At 42.9% G+C, this 26,789-nt stretch overlaps 1 protein-coding gene across 1 annotated transcript; it reads left to right on the forward strand.

Annotated features, from left to right (window-relative positions):
* The first annotated feature begins 7,267 nt into the window (after nt 1-7,267).
* Nucleotides 7,268-16,244, forward strand: chia.1 (chitinase, acidic.1). Its single transcript, XM_052075184.1, has 12 exons — nt 7,268-7,400; nt 7,708-7,760; nt 9,239-9,268; nt 10,663-10,867; nt 11,101-11,157; nt 11,250-11,415; nt 11,846-11,970; nt 12,255-12,378; nt 13,381-13,563; nt 13,760-13,876; nt 15,372-15,498; nt 15,621-16,244. The coding sequence occupies exons 2-12, from the start codon at nt 7,742-7,744 to the stop codon at nt 15,827-15,829; spliced, it is 1,362 nt and encodes a 453-aa protein (XP_051931144.1). The 5' UTR covers nt 7,268-7,400; nt 7,708-7,741; the 3' UTR covers nt 15,830-16,244.
* The last annotated feature ends 10,545 nt before the right edge of the window (nt 16,245-26,789 follow it).

The following is a 26,789-nucleotide window of genomic DNA, read 5'->3' on the forward strand; positions in this document are numbered from 1 at the left end:
CCCGGAACATGGGAAAAGCTCTGTCGGAGGTGGGAGTTGAAACTCCTTCTGACAGGGGATTCCGCCAGACGCTCCCAACAAACCCTCACAATACGTTTGGGTCTGCCAGGACGGACCGGCATCTTCCCCCACCATCGGAGCCTACTCACCACCAGGTGGTGATCAGTTGACAGCTCCGCCCCTCTCTTCACCCGAGTGTCCAGAACATGCGGCCGCAAATCCGATGATACAACTACAAAGTCGATCATCGAACTGCGGCCTAGGGTGTCCTGGTGCCAAGTGCACATATGGACACTCTTATGTTTGAACAAGGTGTTCGTTATGGACAATCCGTGACGAGCACAGAAGTCCAATAACAAAACACCACTCGGGTTCTGATCGGGGGGGCCGTTCCTCCCAATCACGCCCCTCCAGGTCTCACTGTCATTGCCCACGTGAGCATTGAAGTCCCCCAGCAGAACAAGGGAGTCCCCAGCAGGAGTACTCTCCAGCACACCCTCCAGGGACTCCAAAAAGGGTGGGTATGCTGAGCTGCTGTTTGGTGCATATGCACAAACAACAGTCAGGACCCGTCCACCCACCCGAAGGCGGAGGGAGGCAACCCTCTCGTCTACTGGTGTGAACCCCAATGTACAGGCACTGAGCCGGGGGGGCAATGAGGATGCCCACACCTGCTCTGCGCCTCTCACCGTGAGCAACTCCAGAGTGGAAGAGAGTCCAACCCCTCTCGAGAGAACTGGTACCAGAACCCAGGCTGTGTGTGGAGGCAAGTCCGACTATATCCAGTCGGAAATTCTCTGCCTCACACACCAGCTCGGGCTCCTTCCCTGCCAGAGAGGTGACATTCCATGTCCCAAGAGCTAGCTTCTGCAGCCGAGGATCGGACCGCTAGGGTCCCCACCTTTGGCTGCCGCCCAGCTCACATTGCACCCGACCCCTTTGGCCCCTCTCATGGGTGGTGAGCCCATGGGAAGGGGGACCCACGTTGCCTCTTCGGGCTGTGCCCGGCCGGGCCCCATGGGTGTAGGCCCGGCCACCAGGCACTTGCCAGACGAGCCCCACCTCCAGGCCTGGCTCCAGAGGGGGGCCCCGGTGACCCGCGTCCGGGCAAGGGAAACCGAGATCCATTTATCGTAATCATCATTGGGGCCTTTGAGCCGTGATTTGTCTGGCCCCTCACCTAGAACCTGTTTGCCATGGGTGACCCTGCCAGGGGCATAAAGCCCCAGACAACTTAGCTTCTAGGATCATTGGGACACACAAACCCCTCCACCACGGTAAGGTGACGACTCACGGAGGGGTATCTTATCTTATCTTATCTTATCTTATCTTATCTTATCTTATCTTATCTTATCTTATCTTAATTATTTCTAACATTTTCTTTTCAGATTCTTGCCCAATTTACCGGTAGTTCCAATTCAAGCTAAGTTAATGTAACCACAACCAGGAGGCAAATCCCAATTCTATGGGGATCCAGCCAGACTTAGCTCTTTGAACCCTGGTGGGCTGCTTGCATTGATGGAAATGCACGTAGACTGCTAAACGACCACAGAAACACCTCCCAAATGTATAATTTCTTTCCGACAAGAAATGGGGCTTGAGGTTCAAAATAGGTAATCGAGCCATTAAATGAGCTGCCACATTTTTGGTGCTATGAGGCATGCTATATAGCCTCGGATGTTTCTGTGAGAGAAACGTTCTATCATCAACATGTTACACATTTCTTGGCCTGCTTGGTTACAAAAAAAATAAATAAATAAAATATGTAACTGAAAAATATTGGATAAAATACATTGATACACACTCAGACTCTGAAACTCTGCCAAACAACTCCCTTTAAGTCCCTTTACCTCTGTAAAATGAACAGCATCGATGCAAATAGATCTTTATCAACACACGTTCGTGTTGCTTTTGACAAGGCACCTGGGATGAGTAGTGCTGACTGTAGATTGCCATTTGGATGATCTTTAAACGTTTGCTTTTTTGGTGCCCGACTACCATTTTCTAGCTTGACCAGTACACACTGAATAAAATGTAATATGTTTTTTCGTGCGCACTTGTAGACTAAGTGAAGAGAATCAACAAATCAAAAACAAGGCAAAATGCCAAACACAGGCTGGCCAACTTGTACATCACCACTTTCCCTCCCAATTCTGGATGGATGAAGCTGAGTGACACAACACAGTTGATTCACACAGATTTTACTGATGGACTCCATGTCACTTTCATCCTAACAGAAAAAAAAACAAATTGAGAAGGTCATTAAAATGACTAGAATCCATCTAGCTGCATCAACGCAGACTGTCCAACAGCGCCGAACAAAATGGGGCTGTGCCCTCACAAGCGCAAAAAACACAAGTGCCCTGGGGCTGTCAAGCGGCGACAGTCTAATAGTGCCAACATTCCTCCCCTTTAATATTATTATTTTGCAAAATTACTGAATTGTTGTGATCATGGAAAAACACAAACATTCATAGTTATATTAAAAGCATTTATTATATTTGTGTGTGGAATAAGTTAGCCATTACGACGTGCCTAGAATATAATATCATCTTTAAAACAAAAGAAAACAATCTGATCCAACAAAGACTGCCATGTCATTCACTCGACATGATGACAAAGACAAAATCTTGCTTTCTCCTGGTCAATTCCTTTGCATGATAATTTTAAGGCTAATTGGTTTTGTATGGCCACTTTTGCAAAGAAAACATTTCACTGAGTGCTCTAATGTACAATTCTTGCCCACAACTTGCAGACTATATTTCTGCAATGTCAATGTGGGAAATGGTTGCAGAAAAGTGAAAATGTGAGTTTGGGGAGAACTGTTGGACAGAGCAAATTCATGAATGGGCCTCAAAGAGCTCATCAATGGCTGCCACTGAACCTGTTGCTTGACATGGAAACTCACGCTTGTTCATTACAATGAAAAGGTGTGAATGCTGCCTCTTAGGAGTCCCTGAGAAAGAATGATAGGCTGTCTGCTTTGGGTGATACCATGAAAATGCAGCAGCACATTGATTCAAACCGAGAACATATTCAACAGCAGAATTTAGTGACAAACATCTGACAATACATCAGGCTCCAAATTAGTATGCTTCCGCCCTCCCCTTTTATATCCTTCTGACTACCAGGAAAAAAAATGTTGTCCAATCACATTTATTTTGAAATTCCCCAATCTATGTGAAGTAATTGGACTACTCCGAAAAGAGATTTTTGAAATCCCACTACATTTTTTAAACATGCTCAAGTACACTTAAAACAACTCAAACAACACTTTAACATGTTCATAAGTCTTATAATTAAAATGGCAACAACATTTCAAGACAAAATGTGTTTGACAAAAAGTATTACTTTTCCTCGTCCCATAAAAAGTGCTTGCACTTAGGGAAGCCATTTTCTTACTTTTTCTAACCCCTACAAATTAGATATCATTGGAAAGCACTGATTGTCCTCTTTAGAATAGCAAAATTAGTTAATGCAATTGGATGCACTGGGTGGGAGATATTTAGGTTCACAAATGTCCTCTACAGAGGACAAATTTGAACTACCGGTAGTCAGGAGGATATTTGTATTTAGTGCTGTCAAGAGATTAAAAAAATGGTGGGATTGATTAATTAGGATCTGTAATGAATTGATATAATTAATCTATATTTTAATCTCATCTAAAATTGCTGAGAAAACCACTATCTTCATTTTAAATCCATTACATTGTTGAGGCAGATCAAAAGATTGACATCACCAAAAAGTGACATTATAACGTTTTTTATTCCTTTCCAACACTACGACTGACTAATGGCTGCACATGCTCTGTGTTCTCTGTGCGCAGGCATAGCTAATCGAACAAGCAAATACGATTTGCTCATATCATCTCCCTTTCTAAAAATTCATTCATTCATTCATTCATCTTCCGAGCCGCTTGATCCTCACCAGGGTCGCGGGGGGTGCTGGAGCCTATCCCAGCATTCTCCGGGCAGTAGACGGGGGACACCCTGAATCGGTTGCCAGCCAATCACAGGGCACACAGAGACGAACAACCATCCACGCTGACACTCAAACCTAGGGACAATTTAGAGTGTTCAATCAGCCTGCCACGCATGTTTTTGGAATGTGGGAGGAAACCGGAGCACCCGGAGAAAACCCACGCAGGCCTGGGGAGAACATGCAAACTCCACACAGGGAGGCCGGAGCTGGAATCGAACCCAGTACCTCTGCACTGTGAAGCCGACATGCTAACCACTGGACTACCGGGCCGCCCCCTTTCTAAAAATAAAATATTTAATTTTAACAAATGTAATGAAATTAATTACAGCCTCCTGCTTTTATCAGTAGCAATCCTGAATAAAACAAACTGTTTTCACAGTTTTTAAGGGTAGATCCCGGGAGGTTAGTTGATCGAAAAGTAGATCTTCGGTCCAAAAAGTTTGGGCACCCCTGCACTACACCATCCGTGACTTGTAATTATCAACACTATCTGAGATGTAAATTTATCACCAGTCAGTGGAAAACTTTTATTTATTAATTTATTAATTTACTGTGTATCTTTATCTATTGTCAGGGGAGTTGTACAAAATGTTTCCTTTAATTGCCCCCTGTTTTTTTAAATAATAATTATGAACAATTTAAAAATGCTGGTGTAATGTGTTTTATTTTATTGCAACTATTTTAATGCTGATAGGTTGATATAAAGTTCCCGACAGCGATGAAAGGGTTGGCCACCAAAGCTCGCAGTTAACAATGTCATATATCCCCCTGACTGTAATCCTGTCAGCTTCTATCAGCTCTTATGTAAAACTTTGTCACATTTATTACACTATACTGGAAGAGGTTGAACTTAAGCAGAATGATTTAAAACCTTTCTCTCATAATTAAAAACAAAGGTCGAGCATCAATTGATTTTACAACTGGTATAGTGGACCCCTGCATCCTCACGCTGCGGCATCTGTGGAAAATCGCAGATTTTTATCTTGAATTTGTTTTTCGCATTTCAGGAAACGTTTTTTTGTTGGAGGGTTTTTTTTTGAGTGGTGTTAAAAGATCTTTTTTCTCTCTCAATGCATTCATAAATGGCATCAACATTTTCACGTTTCACGGGCTGGCCGTTCCCTATACACTGTGAATAGCGATGGTCTGCTATACTTATTTTTCTTAATGGCGTTGCCTTAATTTGATTGATTGACACTCATTTTACTAAGTTCAGAATTGCACTAGAGGAACAGCAACAAATCTGGATTACCATAAAAATGCAAAAATAATAATAAAGCCGCGGGTTTGCTGTAATCTATTCCTCGTTTTATTTATTTATTTTATAGTGCACGAATAACAAGGAGTTCATCCTAAAATACTTTTGCTATTATATGGCATTTTAAAATCTATAAACTATTTCTTTCTTTCTTGTTTGCCTCTGCCCTGCTCTTCACATAAGGTTGTGGCCAGGAAGAAGCATGACAAAAGGGGAAATTACAAGCATACTGTCATACTCTGCATCCAAACAATACATGTAAAAAAAATATGGTGTGATACAAATAATGTGTTGGTAAAGTTGACCAATATGCCGTATCAAAATGTGTTCCACGGTTATTGGAATTTGACTCATTTTGTCATCCGTCCATCCATTTTCAACCACTTTTCCCATTCAAAGTCATGGCGTGAGCCGGAGCCTGTCTGGGCTGACTTTGGGCACCTTGTGTCAGAATCTATCACCTTGGTATTCCCTGATCAAGACAGGGTCAAACAACTATTCACACCTTCATTCACCGTGTACACGTTTGCGTCTTCAGCTTCCCCAACGTGAACAAACACTGGGGGAATGTGCAAATCCAACTCCAACCAATAACCTAATTGTGTATGCATATGTGTGTGTGTTTTAATACTGAATTTCATAATGCCTTTAGTATTTTTAGTCTTGAACTTTATTAGTAGATTGGTTTGAAAGCCAACCCATAGAAAAACATCAAATTAGTCATGTGCAATTATCACGTTGCCTTTCAGCTTCTTGGGAATAGATGAACAAACATTTGAGGGAGGTTTAAAGTTGTTCAATATGTATTCAATAAACACCCTGTGGTTGTATTTCATGTGTGGGCATTTTATTTCTTTTGTCATCCATAACTTCAAAAACTGTTATTTAGGTGCCGGAGCAGCAATTGTGAGGGCGCATGTAACAACCGCTTCAATGGTCTCATTTAAATCAGGAGCCGCCGAAGTGACTTTCTTTTTTGTACCACTCTTGTTCAGAATACTGGATGCCTGCTTGATTCTCAGTCTTATGCAATGGGGCATCCAGTACTTTGACATAACGCTCCGAAATCCAGCCAACCTCCTTTCAACAGTCCCTGAGAGGTAATCTCAAGCCTTGGACAATAAACAGAATGATCAATTGCACTAAGGTCTTACGATTTAAGGAATACAAAGCCCATAGTCCTCATGTTTTAATGTTATGCTTCATCAGTTTGGTGCCCTAAGCATTACATGCCCAGTCCCTTAGCCAATCAGGATGCCGAACACAATTTACTTTTTTTTAAAAAGCATTTTAAAAAATGCACTAAAAAAATCAGTGAAACAGCGAAGCCGCAGAAGGTGAACCGCGTTATAGTGAGGGATTACTCTATACATACAGGATTCTGGACATAATGTGAAAACAGTGAATATGAAAGGGAGAAATCTAAATAGCTTGAAGATCGTTTTTTTACCAAATTACAGTTTCACCAATAGATGTCCATCTTGCCCGATGAACCTCTCGAAAATTTAGTGGTTGCAAATCAATGAGCTGGGCACAACTTTTCCACAACAGCGTTTTGGATTGTTTTTGGTGAGCTTGTATAACGCCATCGCCACTAGCATTTCTTGAGGTACAGCAGGTTTTTGGTTGCCGTGGAGGGACACCAAAGCTAGACCGAAGAGAGGTACGCACAGGAGATTAAGCTGTTTTCGCATAAATAAACCTACGTTGTTATTTTTGTATTACATATGTTTATTAACTTTACTTTGCCTCCCCAGGGCTGTCGTTGCCCTCTGCATAGTGCGTGATCAGCATATGACGAGCACAGTGCATGTGCTTCACGTTACCTACATTTTTTGATGACAATGCTAGTCTTACAATGGTCACCATTGAGCAAATGTGTATACATTGCGAAAGAGTATGTTGTCAGCTCTTCGCAGCTATGAACGGTCGCTTCATGATAATGACATCAATGATGCTTTATGCATTTCCTCTGAACAATTATGATGACGGATTGCTTTGTCTGACCTTAACTCACTGTTGGGTCACATGCATTCAAAAAATACGCCCACCTGCCTTTATCATTTGCCCTTTGTCACCGTCTATTAGTCATTAAGTAGCAAATATAAATATGACACAACTGGACAAACTCGGCACTGGTTCTTCGGATCCTCTCAGGAAGGTAAGAAGCTCATCATATCTTGAGGATGTCAAATGGAATTTGTAAATCTGAAGATGATAACTCAAATTAAACGACATCAATGAGAAGTCATGTTCTGGATATTCTCCAGTTTAAATGTTAACCCGAAAAATCAACACAAATGTTTGTGGCGGCTTGTTTTTTAGAAAGTTCTTGTTTTTCTTGTTATTTGTGTGTGTGTGTGTGTGTGTGTGTGTGTGTGTGTGCGCGCGTGTGTGTGTGTGTGTGCGTATGTGTGTGTGTGTGTGTGTGTGTATGTGTGCCATTAACAATTCTTTCTCTCAATTAGTTTCATAGGTCTACCAGATTGTTTTAACAACACAATGGCGAAACTCCTCATAGGTAAATATCTATATTTGGTTAAATTGCAGGTTCAAATAACTGAAAGGATCAGGCCAAAAACAAATTACAATGACTGTAGTTTATTATTGTACAGAACGTATTAAAATGTGCAGTCGAAATTCCATTATTTTTAGATGACGAAACATTACTGTCGTCCTTTTTTGTGATTTCAAATGAAATGCACTTTTTTTTCTCCTCTCTGTTGGGGAGCATCTTTTTGTCATGTACAGTGGTACCTCTACTTCCGAACCTCTCCTCATACGAGATTTCCAAGTTATGAAACGCCTCAACAGGAAAATATTGCCTCTTGTTACGAAAGAAATTTAAAGATACAAAAGGTAAAAATACAGCATGGGCTGCTCATCGCAACTCTGAGTTTCCTGAACGGAACATACTTATAGCTGTTCTGCCATTGGCTATTACAGATCACCATCCTGGCATCCCATTGGCTAAGAGGGACTCTACCGAATTTGTCGATGTGTATAGATCAGGGGTGGGCAATTATTTTCCCGGAGGGGCCCAATGAGAAGTAGAAAATATTTTAGAGGGCCGAGCCAAAAGTTAGAAATAGAAATAGAAAATAAAGAAGATAGCACAATGTATTTGTATGCCAGTAATAATGTAATATTCTCCTCCGCCATCACACTCAGCACCGGTTCTCCTCAAAGATGTGTACTGAGCCTCCTGTTGTTCACGCTCTGCACATTTGACTGCTCTCCGACTCTTATTAGCGGTCCAGTTTGTGGAAAGTTTTTAACATGATAACAATCAAACCATTCTAGGAAATGTTCATTTACTGGAGCCACAAGCAATTCACTCTGAGCATTGAAATAGGCCAGAATCGGACTGAGTAAGAATCCCTTCCTTGTTTTTCAAAGTCTCATAGATTTGAGTCTTTCCGACTCTAGGTGTCTCCTGAATGTTTCGTACTTTGTTACCCGCTTCGTTTAATCAGATACATATCACTTTCCCTTCCATGGACATTACTCTCTCCCTCTTTCTTCATCTTCCCCTCCCTCCCTGTGCTCTGAAACTTGAAGTAACTGCGCTACCTGGTATTAAAATACCTGTCATTACAAGTCCAAACGAAATGAATGCAATCAAACCTTAATTGTGCACCAATCTTCGGCGGGCCGGATTAAAAAGACCAACGGGCCGGATCCAGCCCACGGGCCGTGGTTTGCCCACCACTGGTATAGATAGATATGTGTGTATGCAGCGTCCTTGTCTTACGCCCGTCGGCCCATGAAGCGTTCTGATAGCTCTACGTAAATGTGAATCACCCAGAAAAAGTGGATCGGATTTACATGTAAAACACATCACTAATAAAATATTCTAGTTAAGAAATTTCTTCCAGAAACAATTCATTTCGTAAGTAGAGGTACCATTCTACTGTAAAATGAAAATGTGCTGCGCTTCCATTAACCAAATTATCCTTTTCACATATTAATCCGTCCTGTTTCCTTTTGTTTTGGCAGCTCTGAGTGTTCTCCTCACTCTGCACATAGGTAAGCAGTTTGCATGGCGAAATGTTTTAACTCGTCAGTCGAAAATGAGTCTATGCTCACCGTACACTTAGATCCATATTCAGAACAAAAATGAAAGCTGTATTTGTTTTTTTATTTTTTCTTAAAATAAAATTGTCTTATTGTTTCACTGTAGTGCTGTGTTGAGATACAATTACTACATATTTTACATAAAATGGGTAAAATGAGCATTCTGTATGGTTCAGTTGCCACACTTTTATACTCATTTCCGTGGCTTTTCTAGCTTGAATGGAGCCTTGCACCTTACTGTTCCTCCTCCATAGTCATACTGTAACAGCGAATGTGTTTTACATACTAGCTGTCATTTTGTTTGCACCTTGAGTAAGGTTAGTCGCGGTAATCTGTTTAGTGACTGTCTTGTTTGTTATCAACACGTGACATGGATGGGTATAATATCTATAATAACTCTTTGTGACTACCAGGATTCACAGAGAATAGGCCAATCTAAGTAATTTTTCAGATGTACATTGTATTGTACAATATATTTTACTGGATCACTTCTGACAGTAAAATACAGTCCGAGTAATTAAAAAAATACAGTTTTGACAGTATTTTACTGTACTTATAATTTAGATTATATGTACCGGTAGTGTGTATATGGCAAATGAATCTACACGTAGTAATATGTCAAATGAATTGACAAATGAACTTAATTACTTTTACGTACTGTAAGTGCAGGCCACATTTTGCTTTCTGATTTCAAGCGGGGAACAATTTTCCCCAGATATCTAACCTACAGGTGTACAATGAGTGTGCGTTTGGCGATCATGAAGAAATAAAACCCAGCCATACTCATAATGTGTCAATTTTCCGTTCCTGGATGCATTACTACTTATTATTTATTTATTTATTACTACCATGGGAAGTTGCATTTTAAGTAATAGACTGAAAAATACAGCAAAATACAATCTAAAATAGTGTACTCTCACTGTGGCTCATCAAAAAACCCACTATTCACATTCATTCAAAACATGTGCACTTCCTGCTTCAATACATCACCACACATCTCTCCTAATACTTCAACAGTACAATACAATACATGCTGAGTTATATACAGATCATGGGTGCCTCTCCAGGGGGTCACAAATTCCCCATTCAAATTTTTAAACACCAAGCATGCCCCGCGACCCTTGTGAGTATAATCAGATCAGAAAATGGATGGGTGGTTGGATGAATGTATGATGACACCTGCATGTCTCTATTACAGACTCAACCACTCATTGCATTTCACCTGTTTATTTTTATACTATAAAGTGTTTTTATTTTTGCTAGAGGAAAACCTCTAAAGACCAATTGATGGAACCGCTTTTCAGGGAAAAGATAACCTCTCTGTTCTCTCTCCTGTCTTCCCTCAGCTTCTTCCAATAAGTTGGTGTGTCACATGACCAACTGGGCCCAGTATAGGCCTGGCAGTGGCAAGTTCACCCCAGACAACATTGACCCTTTCCTGTGCACACACGTCATCTACACGCTTGCCACCATCAACAGTTTCAACCAAATCGCCACCGTTGAGTGGAATGATGAGCAACAGTACGCCAGACTCAACGGCCTCAAGGACATGTGAGCTGCCGCATTGTGGGCTTCCCACGGCTTTCATCTAAATCTCTATACATTTTCATATACATCTATAATAACAATTAGAATTGTTACAAGAGATTATAAATCATACTTATTATCTGTGCAGTATGATGTTTATTTTTACAATTGTAGCATGTGCTTTAAATTCTGAGTAGGCCACTCATTTTAATTCCTGAAAATTCTCAGTTAATATTGTATGTATTATCATCTCTTAGTAATCCGGCACTGAAGACTCTGCTGTCAGTTGGAGGCACAGTCAATGGAATGAGCCCGTAAGTACCGTTGGACAAAATCCACGACATCCTTTAAAACACAACCAATATTCCTTGCCCACTGTCATTGTTTTCTTTTGGTGCGCCACCAGATTCATTGCCATGGTTGCCAAGCCAGAGACTCGTGCCGCCTTCATAAAGTCGGCCATCAGCTTCCTGCGAACTCATAACTTTGATGGGCTGAACTTGGCTTGGGAATATCCGGCACACAACGGTAGCCCACTGCAGGACAAGCAGAGATTCACTTTGCTAGCCAAGGTTAGCATCTGTAGCTGTTTACTTTCAACAAGTACATTTCGGAAGGATAAAGAAATGTATAATAGCACTTCACTACAGTACTATGTCTTTGTGAAATGAACATTGTTGGCTGCTAAATGCAAAGCGAACGCAAACCCATTTCCTAATCTTTTGCAAAAAAATCTGATGAAACCTGAACCAAAACGCTCATGTTATGGTGCAATCAAGTATTAAACATGCACTCTTGTTTGTAGTTAATTTATTCTGTTATTTTTCACTTTAATGAATAATTATGATGACTTGCCTTCTTTTTTTTAACTAAATGTTAGAATAGTCCACAGTCCAATGTTTGGTAGGCCAGTAGTAGTACTGGTAGTAAAACATAGATAAATAAACGGGGGCCTATAAGTGATGCGGGTGATTTGATTTGTTCTGCGGGTTTCTTGTCTAGGAATTGGTTGCGGCTTTTGAAGAAGATGCCAGAAACTCCAGAAAGACTCAGCTCCTGCTGTCAGCCAATGTTGCTTCAATCCGCGCCACTATCGAAAGATCTTACGAGGTCAACCTGATTGCGCAGTAAGTTTCAAGGCACTCGCCTCACTCGACTGGATCACGCTGTTCACAACGGGCGGTCTTTTCAAATGATACATGATCATGAAATGAATTCATGAAACGCATTAATAGGAATAAGGAAGGCACACAAACTGAGACATGTATTTTAACCCTTTCATGCATATTGCAACCTGATAACATGATAAGCTGTGTCCACTGTAGTAACTGCTGTCTCTGAAAGGGGACATATGAAGGGGAAATCTTCTGGTGTGCATTGAAAGAAAAAAAAATGTTTGTGACACCCACAGACATTTTGACTTCCTCAACCTCATGACCTATGACTTCCATGGACACTGGGAGGCAGCAACTGGACACAACAGTCCTCTATACCCAAGTTCTGTGGACTCAGGATCACACATTCATCATAATATCGTAAGAAACACACAGCACTCTTGTGCGCCTCTTTTACTCTCATTCTCTTTGCCGCATGTGTGTGATCCGTTTCTGCGCGTGGCGCGTAACCCTCAAGTGTACATTGGAGTGAATTTCTCCCTAGAGGTGCTTTCATGAATATCGTCAATAAATAACAAAAGGAATATGAGCTGATTGTGGCACAATGTGAAAGGATGAGTTTGGTTAGATTCTTAACACATTTCTTCAATTACTGGGGTGAGAAGTGAAAATGGAGACTCAACTCAGTTTAATTGATGAAAATTTTAAATATTTAGAAGTCGCGATGGAAACAGTCGAATGACTTTCCTTTCACAACAAAAACTGTAATTAATGAGTCGGTGCTCTGTACATACAAAACATGTACATGCTGAGGAGAAGTAATGGTGAAGATGTTTATCTTGGCTTGTATTATTTTTATTTCATTGAATAGTGTATAATTATGAGGTTGGACAACAAATTGACAATTCATCAACAATATGAATAATATAAATTACTCCAGGTGGCTTAGAAGGACAAGGAGAAAAAAAAATGAAATTACAAGAATCACTGCAAAGTGTCAAGCAAATAAAGTCACAATCGAAGGATAACATCTAAATTTTGACAAGAAACAAACCCAAGAGTATGATGAGAACAAAATTGTCGTCTTAAGAGAACATGGTTGTAATTTTTTCATTCTTCAATAGATAATTACTTAGAAAATGAATATGTTTATGATTGAATTCTCACAAGCATATCCATCAATAGAAGAACAGCAGCGAAAGACTTTCCATGCACTGATTTCATTGCTGATGTGGAACATTGACGTGTAACTTGGCAAGAATTTCAAGACATTTTACTTTATTTTTGCAGTCGTACAACTTTATATTCAGAATATCGAGAATAATTCTCCTTTGTGGGCTATTGATTCAAAGTTGCGATTCTGGGACAATCAAAACAGTGAAAAACTCAGACTCAAAATGCATGTCCATTTCAAAATTGTAGAACTCCTCTGTGTTCCATTGGCTGGATATGGGAGCACCAGCAGAGAAGCTACTCTTGGGTTTCCCTTCATATGGAAGAACGTACCGCCTTCGCACTGGTGCTACTGGCTTGGGAGCACCGTCAAACGGAGCAGCTGACGCCGGGCCATACACTCGCACGGCTGGTTTCTGGGCTTTCTATGAGGTCAGAAATTGTAGACCCCAAAATATGAACTTCGTCAAAAAGCGGAATGTTGGTTTGATAGTCTGTCATTTATTTTTGTTACTAATACAACTTGAACTTGTAAGATGTGTAGTCCAAAATGAAAAAAAAGTTAAGGTGTGAATGGAGGCCAATGAACAAGGAGCTGATTTGGGATTTCACTTTTCCTTTGTCTCAGGTCTGTGACTTCATCTCCAGTGCTTCAGTTGAATGGATTGCTGAACAGAGCGTTCCATATGCCACCTTTGGCAGTGCTTGGGTTGGCTATGATGACCAGAGCAGCTTTTCATCCAAGGTAACGAAAGCACCATTTTCTGGAAAGCCTTTCATGGTGAGGGTCATGGGCAAATGCACTACTAGCAGGGCGATTGGTAATCGGGTATGGAGACATCACATCATGCAAGTGGCATCCTTCTTCGTAGGGCTGGATGATGATGGAAAAAACAAATCATGATAATATAAACGGCTATTCTGTGATTTCAAACTTTAGTGTTAATTCAACTACTAAAACTCAACTATTTAAGCTATCAACAATGCCTCATGTCCATTCATCCCTGAATTTTGAACACTTAATTCTTGAAGACGATTTGTCAAGTACAAAATGGCCTTGTAAATATGATGTAAAATTCAACCAAGTCTTATTACCCTGATCTCTTTATCATATTTATTTTCACAAGTCTTGGGACTTACTTTTTTTTACACGTTTTCACACGTGTTAATGTGTGTTGGTAAGACAAAAAAAGTCCTTGGATCTTTGTATCCTTAAATTTTGGGGAAAGCAAAATTCCTTGAATGAAAATGTCACAAATAAAAAATGAATATATTTTAAAGGACAACAAAAAAGAAATTAGTAAGAAAGTAAATTAGAGTACTGTATACCACAATAATAGCAATTGGAACAAACAAACAAAACAAAACCAAATACCAGCTGTTCATACGTGTTTTGGCCTCATAGGGGCAGCCTAGTGCCGGACGTGTATGGATTTAGTATACACTAGAACAAGAATAGAAGAAGTTGTTATTTAATTGAACTGTATTCATCTTGCTCATTTTCCAACGATTTGGGAATTGGGATTGTGCCTTAAGAGTAGTGTTATTTTACCTGTGCGCTTGCGTTTCCACAGGATTTGTGTGTGGCTATTGGTTATTTGAAGATATATCACTCATGAATTCGATGCTAATTTCCTGTTAGCATGAATCGGATCCTCCGTTGACTTTAGCATTAGCGCTAGCGATCTTTTAAAAACGAAGTATGTTTTTTAATTTACAGTTACATTGTGTGTAATTATTTTTGTTCTGTGTTTAGTTTTACGGCAAACCCCAACTAGGGTGTCATTAAACCGCTCAAAGCACGCTCATAGACGGTAGAAGCACATGCATACACTGTACCCTTTCCTATGCAAGCAATATGATGCATTCAGGGTACTTTCCTAACGTCGGAAATTTATAAACGCACCGCGCCATTCTATACATTATCGATTTCCTTCGATTATAACGTTTAAGAGATCGAAAGTCGAAATCATTATTTAAATTTGGATTAATCTTCCAGCCCTACTTCTTCATATTCATTGTTGTACATAACAAAAGAGGCTGTCATTGTTGGAGCTGCGCATACCTCTCGCGATGTGTGAAAATACAAGCTATTTGTGTCTCAGTCATAACAGTAGTTAATTACACTCCTGTCAATCAGTAGGCCAGAGGTATGTCCTGTGATCTAATATTTAATTCCTTCATGCAGAGACATTGATTTTAGCTCTCAAACAGTGATTTTGACATTAATCCTATTTTAGGTTGAGTGGATGACAGGCAGGAACCTGGGAGGTGCTCACGTGTGGACTCTTGACATGGATGACTTTGGTGGATCCTTCTGTTCAGCTGGCTCATATCCACTCATCAACCACCTCAGGATGTCAATGGGTGAATATTGTTTCCATATCAGTGTTCCAGGACATGTGACAGCAGTCAAGTTGTCAACTCGCCAGGACTGTTTTGGTAAAATTGAGTTATTTATAAAGCAATTTATGTGTCTGACTCTGCAGGCTTTCCCCCTAAGTCTACCACCACCCCAGCTCCGACAACCACCAGGGACCCTATTGCCAGTTTCTGTCATGGCCGCCCTGATGGCCTGTACCCGAACCCAGTTGACAGCACCACCTACTTCCAGTGCTTCAGAGGAAACACCTACAAGCACCACTGCCAGCCTGGTCTCATTTACATGGACTCCTGCAAGTGCTGCAATTGGCCTTGAAGCAGTATGGCTGAAATAAAAGTATTTGGGAGAAAGTTTGCAACGTTAAGTAAACATCTTGAACAAAACAGTAGCTAAATCTGTCAGTGACTCATTAAACATAATGTATCATTTTGTATGACTTTCACATGTCATCAATTTCACATTTTGTGGACTCAAGAATGGAGGAGTAAACCATCTTTAAATGCATTAATTTCGAGGTTTTCAAGTTGCCGCCATGTTGAGATGAAAACTCCAAAAGGAATATTTGTTCATTTTAATATTGTTTTTTTTTTCTTCCTGGATGTAACGACAAAAAAAAAAGCATTCGATCATTGCTGCTCTGTTTTTTTTTCTCCTTGAAAGTGAACATTGAAGTCAGCCAAGGAAAATGTTTATCGTTAAGCTTGAAAGTGTCGTTGAACATAGCCATTGAACTGTGATTTAAATAGAGAATATGCCCTATGCACTGGATTAAAGTTAATAAGACCCAATGGCAGGTCGGGCCATGCCTGTCAGCTTCGCCCTTTATTAAACAAAAAATTCAAGATGAAATTGATCTGGTAATTTATTCATGTGGGACGAATAAAGGATATCTTATCTTCCATCCATCCATCCATCCATCCATCCATCCATCCATCATCTACCGCTTATCCGGGGCCGGGTCGCGGGGGCAACAGCTTTAGCAGGGAAGCCCAGACTTCCCTCTCCCTAGCTACTTCTTCCAGCTCTCCCCGGGGGATCCCGAGTCGTTCCCAGGCAAGCTGGGTGACATAGTCTCTCCAGCGTGTCCTGGGTCTTCCTCGGGGTCTCCTCCCGGTGGGACATGACCGGAACACCTCACCGGGGAGGCGCTCAGGAGGCATCCGAATCAGATGCCCAAGCCACCTCATCTGGCTCCTCTCGATGTGGAGGAGAAGCGGCTCGACTCTGAGCCCCTCCCAGATGACCGAGCTTCTCACCTTATCTCTTAGGGAGAGCCCGGACACCCTGCGGAGAAAACTCATTTCAGCCGCTTGTATCCGGGATCTCGTTCTTTCGGTCACGACCCATAGCTCGTGACCATAGGTGAGGGTTGGGACGTAGATCGACCGGTAAATTGAGAGCTTCGCCTTTTGGCTCAGCTCCTTCTTCACCACGCCAGACCGATACAACGTCCGCATCACAGCAGACGCTGCACCGATCCGCCTGTCGATCTCCCGCTCCCTCCTACGCCCACTCGTGAACAAGACCCCAAGATACTTGAACTCCTCCACTTGGGGTAAGATCTCCTCCCCGACCCGGAGGGGGCACTCCACCCTTTTCCGACTGAGGACCATGGTTTCAGATTTGGAGGTGCTGATTTTCATCCCAACCGCTTCACACTCGGCTGCGAAACGCTCCAGTGAGAGTTGGAGAGCCCCGTTTGAAGGAGCCAACAGCACCACATCATCTGCAAAAAAGCAGGGATGCAATACTGAGGCCCCCAAAACGGACCCCCTCAACGCTTCGGCTGCGCCTAGAAATTCTGTCCATAAAGGTTATGAACAGAATCGGCGACAAAGGGCAGCCTTGGCGGAGTCCTACCTCCACTGGAAACGATTCCGACTTACTGGCGGCAATGCGAACCAAACTCTGACATCGGTGGTATAGTGACCGAACAGCCCGTATCAGGGGGTTCGGTACCCCATACCCACGAAGCACCCCCCACAGAACTCCCCGAGGGACACGGTCAAACGCCTTCTCCAAGTCCACAAAACACATGTAGACTGGTTGGGCGAATTCCCACATACCCTCAAGGACCCTGCTAAGGGTGTAGAGCTGGTCCACTGTTCCACGGCCGGGACGAAAACCACACTGCTCCTCCTCAATCTGAGGCTCGACTTCCTGACGGACCCTCCTCTCCAGCACCCCTGAATAGACCTTACCAGGGAGGCTGAGGAGTGTGATCCCTCTGTAGTTGGAATCCAGAGGCACTCTCCCTGTTGTCCACGCGATGTCGGGTTTTTGCCTCGGCGACCACCGAAGCCGCGGCCCGCTTGGCCAATCGATACCCGTCAGCTGCCTCTGGGGTCCCACAGGCCATAAAGGCTCGATAGGACTCCTTCTTCAGCTTGACGGCATCCCTTACTGCTGGTGACCACCAGCGAGTACGGGGGTTGCCGCCACGACAGGCACCAACCACCTTACGGCCACAACTCAGATTGGCCGCCTCAACAATAGAGGCACGGAACACTCAGAGTCCACTCGGGCTCAATGTCCCCCGCCTCCCCCGGAACATGGGAAAAGCTCTGTCGGAGGTGGGAGTTGAAACTCCTTCTGACAGGGGATTCCGCCAGACGCTCCCAACAAACCCTCACAATACGTTTGGGTCTGCCAGGACGGACCGGCATCTTCCCCCACCATCGGAGCCTACTCACCACCAGGTGGTGATCAGTTGACAGCTCCGCCCCTCTCTTCACCCGAGTGTCCAGAACATGCGGCCGCAAATCCGATGATACAACTACAAAGTCGATCATCGAACTGCGGCCTAGGGTGTCCTGGTGCCAAGTGCACATATGGACACTCTTATGTTTGAACAAGGTGTTCGTTATGGACAATCCGTGACGAGCACAGAAGTCCAATAACAAAACACCACTCGGGTTCTGATCGGGGGGGCCGTTCCTCCCAATCACGCCCCTCCAGGTCTCACTGTCATTGCCCACGTGAGCATTGAAGTCCCCCAGCAGAACAAGGGAGTCCCCAGCAGGAGTACTCTCCAGCACACCCTCCAGGGACTCCAAAAAGGGTGGGTATGCTGAGCTGCTGTTTGGTGCATATGCACAAACAACAGTCAGGACCCGTCCACCCACCCGAAGGCGGAGGGAGGCAACCCTCTCGTCTACTGGTGTGAACCCCAATGTACAGGCACTGAGCCGGGGGGGCAATGAGGATGCCCACACCTGCTCTGCGCCTCTCACCGTGAGCAACTCCAGAGTGGAAGAGAGTCCAACCCCTCTCGAGAGAACTGGTACCAGAACCCAGGCTGTGTGTGGAGGCAAGTCCGACTATATCCAGTCGGAAATTCTCTGCCTCACACACCAGCTCGGGCTCCTTCCCTGCCAGAGAGGTGACATTCCATGTCCCAAGAGCTAGCTTCTGCAGCCGAGGATCGGACCGCTAGGGTCCCCACCTTTGGCTGCCGCCCAGCTCACATTGCACCCGACCCCTTTGGCCCCTCTCATGGGTGGTGAGCCCATGGGAAGGGGGACCCACGTTGCCTCTTCGGGCTGTGCCCGGCCGGGCCCCATGGGTGTAGGCCCGGCCACCAGGCACTTGCCAGACGAGCCCCACCTCCAGGCCTGGCTCCAGAGGGGGGCCCCGGTGACCCGCGTCCGGGCAAGGGAAACCGAGATCCATTTATCGTAATCATCATTGGGGCCTTTGAGCCGTGATTTGTCTGGCCCCTCACCTAGAACCTGTTTGCCATGGGTGACCCTGCCAGGGGCATAAAGCCCCAGACAACTTAGCTTCTAGGATCATTGGGACACACAAACCCCTCCACCACGGTAAGGTGACGACTCACGGAGGGGTATCTTATCTTATCTTATCTTATCTTATCTTATCTTATCTTATCTTATCTTAATTATTTCTAACATTTTCTTTTCAGATTCTTGCCCAATTTACCGGTAGTTCCAATTCAAGCTAAGTTAATGTAACCACAACCAGGAGGCAAATCCCAATTCTATGGGGATCCAGCCAGACTTAGCTCTTTGAACCCTGGTGGGCTGCTTGCATTGATGGAAATGCACGTAGACTGCTAAACGACCACAGAAACACCTCCCAAATGTATAATTTCTTTCCGACAAGAAATGGGGCTTGAGGTTCAAAATAGGTAATCGAGCCATTAAATGAGCTGCCACATTTTTGGTGCTATGAGGCATGCTATATAGCCTCGGATGTTTCTGTGAGAGAAACGTTCTATCATCAACATGTTACACATTTCTTGGCCTGCTTGGTTACAAAAAAAATAAATAAATAAAATATGTAACTGAAAAATATTGGATAAAATACATTGATACACACTCAGACTCTGAAACTCTGCCAAACAACTCCCTTTAAGTCCCTTTACCTCTGTAAAATGAACAGCATCGATGCAAATAGATCTTTATCAACACACGTTCGTGTTGCTTTTGACAAGGCACCTGGGATGAGTAGTGCTGACTGTAGATTGCCATTTGGATGATCTTTAAACGTTTGCTTTTTTGGTGCCCGACTACCATTTTCTAGCTTGACCAGTACACACTGAATAAAATGTAATATGTTTTTTCGTGCGCACTTGTAGACTAAGTGAAGAGAATCAACAAATCAAAAACAAGGCAAAATGCCAAACACAGGCTGGCCAACTTGTACATCACCACTTTCCCTCCCAATTCTGGATGGATGAAGCTGAGTGACACAACACAGTTGATTCACACAGATTTTACTGATGGACTCCATGTCACTTTCATCCTAACAGAAAAAAAAACAAATTGAGAAGGTCATTAAAATGACTAGAATCCATCTAGCTGCATCAACGCAGACTGTCCAACAGCGCCGAACAAAATGGGGCTGTGCCCTCACAAGCGCAAAAAACACAAGTGCCCTGGGGCTGTCAAGCGGCGACAGTCTAATAGTGCCAACATTCCTCCCCTTTAATATTATTATTTTGCAAAATTACTGAATTGTTGTGATCATGGAAAAACACAAACATTCATAGTTATATTAAAAGCATTTATTATATTTGTGTGTGGAATAAGTTAGCCATTACGACGTGCCTAGAATATAATATCATCTTTAAAACAAAAGAAAACAATCTGATCCAACAAAGACTGCCATGTCATTCACTCGACATGATGACAAAGACAAAATCTTGCTTTCTCCTGGTCAATTCCTTTGCATGATAATTTTAAGGCTAATTGGTTTTGTATGGCCACTTTTGCAAAGAAAACATTTCACTGAGTGCTCTAATGTACAATTCTTGCCCACAACTTGCAGACTATATTTCTGCAATGTCAATGTGGGAAATGGTTGCAGAAAAGTGAAAATGTGAGTTTGGGGAGAACTGTTGGACAGAGCAAATTCATGAATGGGCCTCAAAGAGCTCATCAATGGCTGCCACTGAACCTGTTGCTTGACATGGAAACTCACGCTTGTTCATTACAATGAAAAGGTGTGAATGCTGCCTCTTAGGAGTCCCTGAGAAAGAATGATAGGCTGTCTGCTTTGGGTGATACCATGAAAATGCAGCAGCACATTGATTCAAACCGAGAACATATTCAACAGCAGAATTTAGTGACAAACATCTGACAATACATCAGGCTCCAAATTAGTATGCTTCCGCCCTCCCCTTTTATATCCTTCTGACTACCAGGAAAAAAAATGTTGTCCAATCACATTTATTTTGAAATTCCCCAATCTATGTGAAGTAATTGGACTACTCCGAAAAGAGATTTTTGAAATCCCACTACATTTTTTAAACATGCTCAAGTACACTTAAAACAACTCAAACAACACTTTAACATGTTCATAAGTCTTATAATTAAAATGGCAACAACATTTCAAGACAAAATGTGTTTGACAAAAAGTATTACTTTTCCTCGTCCCATAAAAAGTGCTTGCACTTAGGGAAGCCATTTTCTTACTTTTTCTAACCCCTACAAATTAGATATCATTGGAAAGCACTGATTGTCCTCTTTAGAATAGCAAAATTAGTTAATGCAATTGGATGCACTGGGTGGGAGATATTTAGGTTCACAAATGTCCTCTACAGAGGACAAATTTGAACTACCGGTAGTCAGGAGGATATTTGTATTTAGTGCTGTCAAGAGATTAAAAAAATGGTGGGATTGATTAATTAGGATCTGTAATGAATTGATATAATTAATCTATATTTTAATCTCATCTAAAATTGCTGAGAAAACCACTATCTTCATTTTAAATCCATTACATTGTTGAGGCAGATCAAAAGATTGACATCACCAAAAAGTGACATTATAACGTTTTTTATTCCTTTCCAACACTACGACTGACTAATGGCTGCACATGCTCTGTGTTCTCTGTGCGCAGGCATAGCTAATCGAACAAGCAAATACGATTTGCTCATATCATCTCCCTTTCTAAAAATTCATTCATTCATTCATTCATCTTCCGAGCCGCTTGATCCTCACCAGGGTCGCGGGGGGTGCTGGAGCCTATCCCAGCATTCTCCGGGCAGTAGACGGGGGACACCCTGAATCGGTTGCCAGCCAATCACAGGGCACACAGAGACGAACAACCATCCACGCTGACACTCAAACCTAGGGACAATTTAGAGTGTTCAATCAGCCTGCCACGCATGTTTTTGGAATGTGGGAGGAAACCGGAGCACCCGGAGAAAACCCACGCAGGCCTGGGGAGAACATGCAAACTCCACACAGGGAGGCCGGAGCTGGAATCGAACCCAGTACCTCTGCACTGTGAAGCCGACATGCTAACCACTGGACTACCGGGCCGCCCCCTTTCTAAAAATAAAATATTTAATTTTAACAAATGTAATGAAATTAATTACAGCCTCCTGCTTTTATCAGTAGCAATCCTGAATAAAACAAACTGTTTTCACATTTCCCAAATTTCCAACAATAAACTATACATTCACATTTTGCACCACATAATTTTTCACCACATTTTCTCACTTTTTTCCATTATAAAAACACTTAAAATGTTCTCGGTCAGTCTCATGGGTGAGGACTTTCTTACAGCTTGTTTTGGAATTTGAGGTGTTTCAGTGGGCGGACTCTCATCTGTTTTAGGTCCTTCAACAGTCTCAGTTCCTTGACTTGCTAAGGCTGGTTCTTTGAGAAGATCTCAGCGGTTTCTACGTAGAACAGCACTTTCCTCTGTCTGAACGGTGTATGAACTTGGTTGGACCAGATACAGTACAGTCCTTTTCTGTAACCATGTGTCTGTTTTGTCTTTGTACCTTACTCGGTCACCGGTGTGTAGTTCATGTAGGTTCCGTGTTCCTCTGTCATGGTAGAACTTCTGTTTTTGTTTCTGTTGTTCTTTGAGCCTCCTCACTTTCTACCCTTCCTTGCACACCGAGTCATTTTCAAAAAAGAACTTCTCGTTTTCCCCACCGCCAGGCCACGGGTGAGCTTGTTGGCTAGCATGTCACCCAGCAGGAGGGTGTCGGACATGTGGGCCACCAGATAGCGGTCCTTGCCCATGATCTTGACTTCCTCTATCTCATAGCCGTTAATACGACTTGAGGACCACCTGCGAGCTCGTCGACAGGTTACTGATAATTACCTGGCTCAGGCCCATGTAGTTGACTTCAAACTTGTCCTTGTAGATGTCCACTTCTGACACCATGTATCGCTTTGTGCGATCGAGTTCGTTTAATAATACAACTCCTGGTAAGAGTAGGGGTTCTTTATTTGGACTGCCGTCATGGTCAGAGGGAGAAAGTAATCACCGTGTGTGCATCTCGTAGACTCTCCTCAGACTGACTAATGGCTGCACATGCTCTGTGTGCAGGCATAGCTAATCGAACGAGCAAATACGATTTGCTCATATCATTACAGTTAGCACTTCAGAAATAACACTGTTCATAATTACCAAATAAAGTGCTGAAATAAACATCAATCACTTCTCGTAGGCTAGAGAGGACACAGCAGCTATGCTGACTTCATGCCTCCTCAAGTTTAGTTTGGCGAAGAGCTTTGCTTTAGCTTGCTATATTGCTAACACTTTAGGTGCTAATGTTAGCTTTGGATGCACTCGCGACTGGGTGCTTTGCATTAATATGGGAGGCTAAACTTGAGATGCTTTGGTGGTCAGAAAACCCCTTCTTACAAATTAGGGACAACACTCTACTTATCAATAGTGCCCTCAGGGCGTTTTTGGAATGGAAATTGTCCATTCACTGTGCCGAGACAAGACAGACATGCTCCTCCATTTACACCTCTCGTCTCCTCACTGCTGCTTACTTAGCCCGCCCAACTCTGATGGGAGCCAATCATTCATTCATTCATTCATTCATTCATTCATTCATTCATTCATTCATTCATTCATTCATTCATTCAGTCATTCATTCATCTTCAAGCCGCTTGATCCTCACTAGGGTCGCGGGGGTGCTGGAGCCTATCCCAGCTGTCTTCGGGCAGTAGGTGGGGGACACCCTGAATCGGTTGCCAGCCAATCGCAGGGCACACAGAAACGAACAACCATTCGCACTCACACTCACACCTAGGTACAATTTAGAGTGTTCAATCAGCCTGCCACGCATGTTTTTGGAATGTGGGAGGAAACCGGAGCACCCGGAGAAAACCCACGCAGGCCCGGGGAGAAGATGCAAACTCCACACAGGGAGGCCGGAGCTGGAATCGAACTCGGCACCTCTGCACTGTGAAGCCGACGTGCTAACCACTGGACTACCGGGCCGCCTGGGAGCCAATCAGTTTATGCTAAACAAGCCCGAACATAATAACAGTGAATCAATGTCCGCTTCAGGCTGTGACTGACAGTTGTTTCTCCACCCTCAACTACCCAAACACCGGACGCCAACACATGAAAAGGCCTACAGTATTATGAAAAGGCAACCCACCGACAGAAACAAGAAAGTTACAGATTAAAATTTACGTTAACAAGATTAAAAAAACAACACACGAAATATGACTGTCATTAGTTATTCGCAATTAACGCGATAATTTGACACCTCTATTAGTATTTCCAAAATAGTCCATACAATGTTAAACGCTTGAACCCGAAGAAAATAAATTGAATGTTTTGAAACACAACCCGTTCAGGGTGCCCCTCGCCTAACTGCTAACTGCAGTACAGAAAAGAACTGTACACAGTTCAATATAAGTGCGATATAAAATATAGCATTAGCAATTATTTAGAGAATAAATATAATAAATTAGCAATAGCATGGGAAACACAGCATAAGGTGGCTGAACTATTTACAATGGTTACAGATTTTCACGTATGTTTATTCAATAGCCTGACAGCAGTTGGTAGGAATGAGCGTCGGTATCTCTCCTTCTTTCAGCGCGGGTGTAACAGTCTCTGGCTGAAGGAGCTACCCAGTGCTGTCAAGGTGGGCTGGAGGGGGTGGGAGGGACTGTCCATCATAGATTTTAGCTTAGCGAGCATCCTCCTGTTGCCCACCTCCTCCAGAGTGTCCAGGGAGCAGCCCAGGACAGAACTGGACCTCCTGACCAGTCGCTCCAGTCTCTTTCTGTCCCTGGCGAGATGCTGCCTGACTAGCAGACAATGCCATCTATCGAATGCAAGTTATCCTGCCGTGCGTGTAATAAACTGCATGAAAATAATCAAATTGAAAATGGGGCAAGAAAGGAGATTCCACTGTGCATCATATATAAAAAAATGATGCGGTAAAGATATTTCTATTTTTTTCTGAGAGGAGTGCAAAACAGACATGTGCGACGTGAATACACAAAAATGCCCTGACGGGGCAATGGTGGAAACGAGTCAGTTGTCACAAAAGTACATATGTAGTTTCACTGTTCTGCCACAAGGTTTTGTGTGTATGCATAGTCAGAGCCATGCGTAAATGTATGCACATGCTCGTGCACAAGACAAAAATTGATAAATCAAATGCTTCTTGTGTGAAGGTTTGTATGCAGGCTTTACGGACAGTTGTGTGCATGATCAAATAATCTGTCACCAATGAGAAAAGAGGAACTTCACAAAAAAATGTGAGCTGAAGATGCTGGGAAACGAAGACAAGTTGTGAAAAACTGTTAAAGCGGCCCAGAATTTGAACCCAGTGGTCAGTGCCCTGAATTGTCAAACCGAAGACATTGTGGCAGTGCGGTTTTGATCCCCAAGTAAACCACATCTGTCAAGAACACCCATCCATCCATTTTCTGATGTGCTTTATCCTTGCAAGGTTCAGGGGAGGCTGGAGCCAATCCCAGCTGTCTTCGGCCAGGAGGCTGAGTACACTCTGAACCGGTTGCCAGCCAATCGCAGCTTGCAACTGCCCTGCATCATCTGTTTGACTTGCCAACGGCTCTTTAAGCAATAAAAACAAGAAAAACACCAGACAAAGATATATTGTGGAGTGCCGTATGATTCTCATGGTAATTTCACTCTTGATACATTTGAACATGAGTGTGCAGATTGGCCCTTTGTACATGATGCCCCAGGTCTGGAACCTTTATTTACGTGGACTGTAAGCTGATCACACAAAACAATAAAGTTTTACCGTTTTACACAAAAGTCAATACAGTTATAAGAGTTGGTGCAATCTCTTTCTTTCTTTACACAAGATTTTCAGGTCCAAAACACAATTCATAGTCAATGTCTCCAAATTATATTTTGACGGCAAATGAAATCATCCATCCATCCATTCATTTTCCGATCCGTTTTATCCTCACAACGATCCTAGATGTCTTCGGGCAATCAGCGGGGGACACCCTGAAGCAGTTGGCAGCCAATCGCAGGGCACACAGACAAACAACCATTCACGCTAACAATCACACCAAGATAGAATTACCGTAAGTGTTCCATTAACCTGCCATGCATATTTTTGGAATGTGGGAGGAAACCAGAGTACCCGGAGAAAACCCATGCAGGCACGGTGCGAACATGTTAACTCCAAACAGGAAGGCCGGAGCCAAACCCACGACCTCTGCGCCGTGAGGCTGACGCGCTAACCAATCGATCACCTGGCCACCCAAATGAAATCAGCAGGGGGAAAATACTAAATTAATTTGAGCAAATAAGCGTCCTAAAATAACAACATTGTAAATTATTGACACAGCCGATTGTAGTTGAGAAAAGTACAAAACCTTTTCATCACACAAAATGCCACAAGACCGACGGAAAATAACTTACATAACAATGCTATCTCTCACAGGGTTCATAATCTCTTTATGTTCCAATCTGTTATCATTGCGGGCGCAATGTTCACAGGGACTCTCAGACTCTTTTGAATGCCATTTCACAGCAACGGAATTGATAAGCGAAACAG

Source organism: Hippocampus zosterae, chromosome 9 (genome assembly GCF_025434085.1).
Source record: "Hippocampus zosterae strain Florida chromosome 9, ASM2543408v3, whole genome shotgun sequence".
Taxonomy (NCBI): Eukaryota; Metazoa; Chordata; class Actinopteri; order Syngnathiformes; family Syngnathidae; genus Hippocampus; species Hippocampus zosterae.

What these genes read in the sequence shown, in the direction of transcription:
- chia.1 (XM_052075184.1), top strand. An exon ending in CTCAACGGCCTCAAGGACAT is followed by an intron (nt 10,868 to 11,100) that starts GTGAGCTGCCGC and finishes ATCATCTCTTAG; the next exon opens with TAATCCGGCACTGAAGACTC. An exon ending in CCACCTCAGGATGTCAATGG is followed by an intron (nt 15,499 to 15,620) that starts GTGAATATTGTT and finishes CTGACTCTGCAG; the next exon opens with GCTTTCCCCCTAAGTCTACC.